The following is a 7,877-nucleotide window of genomic DNA, read 5'->3' on the forward strand; positions in this document are numbered from 1 at the left end:
ATATGGGGCCCCTAGAACCATAAGAAATGCAAAAAAATCACTGTTAATAACTCATTCTTAAGTTGCTCCCCTTAAAAATCAGATTGCCCCCCTGTGGAGCATGTGCCCCAATTGGGAACCACTGACTTAGAGGAAACACTGCCCCAGAAACATTACTTTTATTAAGTTTATGAACTTAATTTGCTAAGGGCCTTTCAAATTGGGGTTGTTCCCTTTGCTCCCTTTCACTCCCCACTCCCAAGCAACTATGATCTTTAATTTTTTTTAAAAAAATACATTTTTATTGATTTCAGAGATGAAGGGAGAGGGAGCAATAGAAACATCAATGATGAGAGAGAATAATTGATCAGCTGCCTACTGCATGCCCCTACTGGGGATCGATCCCACAACCTGCAACCCAGGCATGTGCCCTGACCGGTAATCGAACTGTGACCTCCTGGTTTGTAGGTCAATGCTCAACCACTGAGCCACGCTGGCTGGGCCACATTCACATGTTTGATCATAAGGAAAGAGAAACTGAGGCAGGTTAAAGGATTTCATTCATTCTCTCATCCTGATTAATTACACTGCCAGGTTCACCTGAAGTATGTCAGCCCTTTCAAACAGCCAAAAGCCCCAGGGTGGGAATGACGGGCCACTTTGGCTAAGATGGCAGACAGAGGGAGGATTAGTTGTTGCCATGCCCTTGCAGGAGGATCAGGTTGACCGTGGTTATAGAATAAGTTTCAGCTCTTTTTATTGTTTTACTCTAGCTCAAAATCAAGGGCCTCTGGTGATACAATCTTCTTTTATTTATTTGGACACTAATTTCTCCCCAATTCAGTAGAGAGTTATGTATTTAAAAAAGTAAGCAGTGATATCCCCATTACCATCTTCTTTTATTTATTTGGACACTAATTTCTCTCCAATTCAGTAGAGAGTTATGTATTTAAAAAAGTAAGCTAACATGCTTTTTATTCAAAAATAACTTTTAAGAGGGGATAGTATTACAGTTAGAAGGGACCCAGCAACCTTGGTACAGCTGGGCTTAAGAACAATAACCACAAGGCCTGTTAATCTCATCTGTTTCATGGGGAAAAGAAAAACCTTTCTGTGACCTTGTCAGCCGGTCTCTTCAACTCATGCAGGAGGTATTCCCAAGAGGGTCCCATTTCATCTGTATGTGGTGTCAGAAATCTGTTGACATCGACTAAGACTGATCTCTGGGCCATTTGCATTGCAGTGATTTAAGTTCATGTCTTGTCTGAGTGTTAAACTGTGAGCTCCTTGAGGGCAGAATCCAGATATGATTTATTTTTATGTGCTCAGAAGCCAGCATAGCTCCTGCCTAGGGTTTCCAAGTTTAGGGGGGAGGGGTGGGGAATAAAAATATTATTTGTTTATCAAAATTAACCAGTGTCCTGTATTTTACCTGGCAATCCTATCCCTGGCATATAGCTCACCTCAGTGAATATTGGTGAGTGAGTGAATGAATGAATCATACCAACAGATGGAGAATTAAACTGGTAAAAACATGGATTGACCATGTAAAAGATACTCATCTAAATTATGCCTAACAATCTTACCACAGCAAAACTGTCTCTGGTTAACATTCTACTTTGAAAGTCTGACAGTCTGGTTTTGATTTGAGATGCATTTTCTATCCATGCTTCCTCAACCCCTGTTACTTAGTATCCATGTGGGAAGAATACTAATCTTCTGTTAATGTGTTTTTGTCCCAATAATTTTATGTCTTAATTCCACACACTTCAGATTTCATGTTGGCCTAATTGTTTATTAGTGTGTACCAGTAGTACAAGAAAATGGTCATCGGATGGTGTGTGGGGTTCAGCTATTCTGAAGCACAATCATCTCCAAAATTGTGCTTTTACTCCAGCCGAACCCTTGGGTTTTGAGTAAAGTCAACCACCTTGATTAAACCATCAGGACCAATTCTGTTTGGAAAAAAATATATATCTGAGGTTAGTCCATTTAACAATTCTTCTTAAGAAAGATTACATAAACTCTCCCAATGAATTCTGCTGCGGCTCCCACCCTCATCACCCTCTCTCTCTCTCAACCCTTGACTGTTTGCCCCTCCTCCTCCACTCCTACCCACTGGAGACACCTGAACGGGAGTTGGCATCATCTGGAGGCGTGATCGGCAAACTGGGAGAGAGTCACTATTCCAGCACAGATTCCTCAGATCAGTTTAGATACAAGAAAGAAAACAAAAATTTTGCTCTTATAAAATGAAGTGGGAATGATATAATATTCTGGCAAGTTTGAATTTTTTACACTCAAATGCTATTTAATTCAATAAAAAAATCTTGGTCTACTGGGTATCTTTATTTTTTTTAGAGAGAGATAGAAACATCAATGATGAGAGAGAATCATTGATTGGCTGTCTCCTGCTCGCCCCGCAATGGGGATCAAGCTACCCGGGCATGTGCCCTGACAAAGAATCAACCATGACCTCCTGGCTCATAGGTCGACACTCAGCCACTGAGCCATCAGGCCTGGGTATCTTTTTTTATTTTCCTTTTCTTTCTTTGTTGGAGGGATACTCTCAAGGAATTAAGTTTATAAACGGCTGAATATTTAAAAAATATTTATTATCTTAATACTTTAAAATATTTATTATTTTAATCAGAACTTTATTCAAGAATTTGATTTGCATTCTACAAAATTAAAATGATTTATTATTATTATTATTGTTCTCCAAGCTTCTCTTCAAGGGGATGAGGTCATTATCAGAGAGATACTTTGAGCAAATGCCACAGGAAGAGAGAACGGGGTAGAAGAGTAATGCCCCAGGGAGATAAGAGTCCCAGATCAGGAAAAGTGACACTGAACATCACAATAAAACTAGCTCTTCTACTAAAACACGTGGATCCATATAATCAGAACCACCCAGCACTTTATATGACATAACACTAACCTGGTAATTGCTGGGAAAAATTAGTAGATGATGAATGCCAGACATTTTAATGGAAGGGTTGAAACTTAAACATTAAAGGATCATGTTCAGAACTAAGGTTTTACTTTTTTAATTTATTTAATTTTTTTTAATATATAATTTTTATTGATTTCAGAGAGGAAGGGAGGGAGAGAGATAGAAACATCAATGATGAGAGAGAATCATTGATTGGCTGTCTCCTGCTCGCCCCGCAATGGGGATCAAGCTACCCGGGCATGTGCCCTGACAAAGAATCAACCATGACCTCCTGGCTCATAGGTCGACACTCAGCCACTGAGCCATCAGGCCTGGGTATCTTTTTTTATTTTCCTTTTCTTTCTTTGTTGGAGGGATACTCTCAAGGAATTAAGTTTATAAACGGCTGAATATTTAAAAAATATTTATTATCTTAATACTTTAAAATATTTATTATTTTAATCAGAACTTTATTCAAGAATTTGATTTGCATTCTACAAAATTAAAATGATTTATTATTATTATTATTGTTCTCCAAGCTTCTCTTCAAGGGGATGAGGTCATTATCAGAGAGATACTTTGAGCAAATGCCACAGGAAGAGAGAACGGGGTAGAAGAGTAATGCCCCAGGGAGATAAGAGTCCCAGATCAGGAAAAGTGACACTGAACATCACAATAAAACTAGCTCTTCTACTAAAACACGTGGATCCATATAATCAGAACCACCCAGCACTTTATATGACATAACACTAACCTGGTAATTGCTGGGAAAAATTAGTAGATGATGAATGCCAGACATTTTAATGGAAGGGTTGAAACTTAAACATTAAAGGATCATGTTCAGAACTAAGGTTTTACTTTTTTAATTTATTTAATTTTTTTTAATATATAATTTTTATTGATTTCAGAGAGGAAGGGAGGGAGAGAGATAGAAACATCAATGATGAGAAAGAATCATCGATTGGCAGCCTCCTACATGCGCCCTACTGGGGATCAAGCCCACAACCCCGGGCATGTGCCCTTCACCAGAATCGAACCCGGGACCCTTAAGTCCGCAGGCTAATGCTCTATCCACTGAGCCACACCAGCTATGGCTTACTTTGTCTTTAAGTACACCTACCCTTTGAATAAATTTCACAAGCAAGAGAGTTGTGAAATGATGGGATAAAGGAAAGAAATGATTCAAAGAAAGGATTGCTTAGCTCTGAGTTAGCAAAGGCAGGTCAGCATGTTTATCTTGGTGGTTTACTAAAACAGATGATGTGCAGAGTCTTCTTACATACTCTCCTACGGATCAGGGAAAAGTTAGTCCCAAGCAGTGAAACTGGGTGAAAGAAGCAGCAGCTGCTATAACTCTCCAAATGGTTGGCCAGCATTGTTCTTCATTGTTCTGCAGCTTCTGTTTGCTGTTCTGCTGCCTTCCTCTCCCTGAGTTATTATGAATGTCTAGATGGTGTTTCTTTAACTGTGGTATGTGTTACCCAGGGATGTAAGTTTGTCTGTCAGGAGGTATATGAAGATGCTAAATAAACTTGGCCCATCTTCCTAGAGTGACAGTTTTACCTGATGCCAGGTAATTTAAACATTATTTGCATTAATTAATTATAATTGATCTATTATTAATTTTTTTTTACATTTTACAAACATGGCTATTTTATGAAATAAAATTTTCAACATATATGAGTTGAAAATGATGTAAAAGAAATCTTATGTTTCCAGCAAGCCACTTTCATTTCTTCCCTGCCCTTGGGAGTCCTCGTCTAGAAATCGCTATGAAGCACTGAGTGAGGCTAGGCATCACCACAAAGGCAATTGGGAGGCCAGGCACGCAAGGAAGCTGGGTGAGAGGCTGTCAGTGAGAATGGAGAGCATGCATGTAGGTGAGGTCAGCATGATAATGGTTTGGGGTAGATTTGCAGGCATTAATGCACTGAACTTCATAATTTCCATCCATAGCTCATTCTCTCTGCTTCTTTTTAAGAAAAAAAGAAAAGAAAAGAAAAACAAAAAAAACAAACAAAAACCACCCTACTCCCGTGCTGCCTTTGTCCTGTTGTTCTCTTCCTATAATCTCATCCAAATTGAGGTGTTGTTATGAGATGAATTGTGTCTACCCAAAGTTCATATGTTAAAGCCCCAACTCATATTTGGAGACAAGGTCTTTAAAGAGATAATTAAGTTAAAATGAAGTTATTAGAGTGGCCCTAATTCCATAGATCTTGTGTCCATATAAGAGGAGGAGGGAAGGGGGGAGGGAGAAAGAGAGAGAGAGAGAGAGAGAGAGAGAGAGAGAAAATACATGCATGCACACAGGAACAACCACATGCAGAAAGAGGGAGACATTGGCTATTTACAAGCCAAATGAGACTGTTGATCTCAGATTTCCAGCCTCCGGAACTGAAAGAACATAAATTTCTGTGGTCTAAGCCACCAGCCTGTGGTTCTTTGCTATGGCAGCCCCAGCAAACTACTATAGATGTTTTCTACCCCAAAATCTTTTACTGGTCATTCAAAGAACCTTCAAATTCTACTGCTCTCATAAGATTTTAAAATATTTTAAAAGATTTAATATATGGATGAACAGAGAAAGAGCTCTCTGGACTGGAGCTTTTTGGTAAACTTAAATAAATCTAAAGTCAACAGCAATTTGCATTCCGATGCACAGATCTTTTTGGTCAGATGGGGATCCACTTCATAGAGATAGCCTTTCAGCCTCTTATGAGCCTCATTTTCAAATTTAGAGGTGAAAGTCTCAGAAAGTGAATTATTTGCTAATAAAATATGTCATTCCTTCCAGGAGCACAATTACACAACCTCTTCTTTTATAAAATTGGTCTCAGTAGAACAGGAGGTGGTGAAGGCTATTCTAGGAGAAGGGGGTGCTGAAAGGGAAGAGGAATACAGGTCTTCATGTAGCATTTTCAATCATGTGTGTAGACTCAGAGAGCTCACGACTGAAGTTCCTGCTACCTAAAATCGCTGCCACTAGACTTTTCTATAAGGAGGAAACTGGATTTTCTAAGTGGCACAGAGATCACGGCTGGCTGGCGAGTTGGCAAAGAAAGGAGGGATTTCTGGGCTTGCCTCTAAGGGTAAATGGATTAACTAGAATGCAAGCCCTCCTCTAGCTGGCGACACCCTGACCACTCCCACACTTCTGTTCCTAGCAATAGTCTAACACAGTGGTTCTCAACCTGTGGGTCGAGACCCCTTTGGGGGTCGAATGACCCTTTCACAGGGGTCGCCTAAGACCATCAGAAAACATATATGTAATTACATATTGTTTTTGTGATTAATCACTATGCTTTAATTATGTTCAATTTGTAACAATGAAATTGGGGGTCACCACAACATGAGGAACAGTATTAAAGGGTCACAGCGTTAGGAAGGTTGAGAACCACTGGTCTAACATGAAACAAATGGGTATAACAGTATTGGTTCCTGGATTCACACAGTGCCCTTTACTTATGGACTAGACCTTCAGGCTGACCTCTGGATGTCCTTTGACATAGAAATGATGAGGGGGCAAAGTCATCTACCCCAGGACCTCCCAGAATTGGAGAGTCTCCAGAGTGAGGCCTGAGTGTGTCTCAGAGGAAGCAGGGAAGAGGGAATGGAGATGTAAGGATCTCATGGAACATTTAATCCAACGTCATCACTTGGCAGGGAGGTAGAAAGATATAATTCACTTTATGGTTTCCCCTCCCCAATTTGGGAGGCAGCCATATCAAAGTCAACCTAGTAGCTGCACAGTGAGCTGAGCCGAGGGAGGGTTGGAATTTGGCTTTCCAGGGTCACTCTTGGTTACTGTGAGGTATGTGGCCAAGGAGAGGACACAGACATCTCACGAGGTGGTGAGGGGCTGTGAAGTAGACCAGCAAAGTCAGGGAGCAGGTGAGGGCAATCCGGAAGAGACTCCAGGAGGCCCTGAGCACCAGTGAGAATGTAGATGAGCCAGCGGGGACTGCTGTGCAGTGAGAGAGGTGGACCAAAGACTTACATTGCAGACAGCTAGCGACCACAAAGATGAGTATTCCAGGGAGATCAGAGGTGCCAGAGGGGACCAAGGGTTGTGGGAAGCCTTTCAGCTGGGTGTTCTAAAGTCCTAGAGTTTCCCCTTTCCTAATATACTCAACTGCTATCTTTTTTTTTTTACAGTCAATTGATTATTTAATACTTTTCCCCCCAATTACTGTTGACATTCCATATTATATTAATTCAGGTGTACAGCATAGTGGTTAGCCATTTATATAACTTATGGAGTGATCCCCCTGATAAGTCTAGTACCCCCTGACACCCTACATAGTTATTACAATGTTATTGACTATGTTCCCTATGCTGAGCTTTGTTTACATCCCCGGGACTATTTAGTAACTGCCAATTCACTGTCATCTTAAAGGGAGGAGCAGTGAGGAGAAGCCCGAGGGACTGGGCAATTCACCTGAAAGCTGTTGCAGTTATTGCATCAGACGAAAATTCCAGAATTGGATTGAGTCTACTTATTTTCTTACTTTACCCTTTGTGGGTGGTGTAGATCAGGCAAGTTGGAATTACCTAAAATAATTCCCCCCACCCCCGAACATCTCTGAATGTGCTATGAATAAATCCGTGGCCCTGTGAGACTTTGATAAAACTGTCAATTTTTGTATTTTCCCGCTGTGATTTCCCCCAGTCCACAGCAGTGTGATGGTGCTGAGTGGCAACTCCCCTTCGTGGCCCTGTGAGACTTTGATAAAACTGTCAATGTTTGTATTTTCCCGCTGTGATTTCCCCCAATCCTCGGGGCTGTTTCCACAGCAGTGTGATGGTGCTGAGTGGCAACTCCCCTGCCCAGCTCACCTGCCCCTGCTGCATTTCCTCGGCTCCCTGGAAGAGAGTATTTACTCATTATATAATGTTGCCATAAAGAACAACCAAGACAAACCACAGATGGCCCCTCCTCTCCTCTCCTCTCCACTCCTCT

At 40.9% G+C, this 7,877-nt stretch overlaps 1 protein-coding gene across 1 annotated transcript in view; it reads right to left on the reverse strand.

Moving 5' to 3' along the window:
• Positions 1-1,771: 1,771 nt before the first annotated feature.
• The window catches only part of ROPN1 (rhophilin associated tail protein 1), an 11,706-nt gene continuing 5,600 nt past the window's right edge, over positions 1,772-7,877 (reverse strand). The window contains exons 4-5 of the mRNA XM_005873217.2: positions 5,724-5,796; positions 1,772-1,934 (exon numbers count right to left, since the gene is read on the reverse strand). Coding sequence (XP_005873279.1) covers positions 1,868-1,934; positions 5,724-5,796 — 140 coding nt within the window. The 3' untranslated portion in view covers positions 1,772-1,867. The remainder of the gene's footprint in view (positions 1,935-5,723; positions 5,797-7,877) is intronic.

This window comes from Myotis brandtii, unplaced genomic scaffold, assembly GCF_000412655.1.
Source record: "Myotis brandtii unplaced genomic scaffold, ASM41265v1 scaffold4, whole genome shotgun sequence".
NCBI lineage: Eukaryota > Metazoa > Chordata > Mammalia > Chiroptera > Vespertilionidae > Myotis > Myotis brandtii.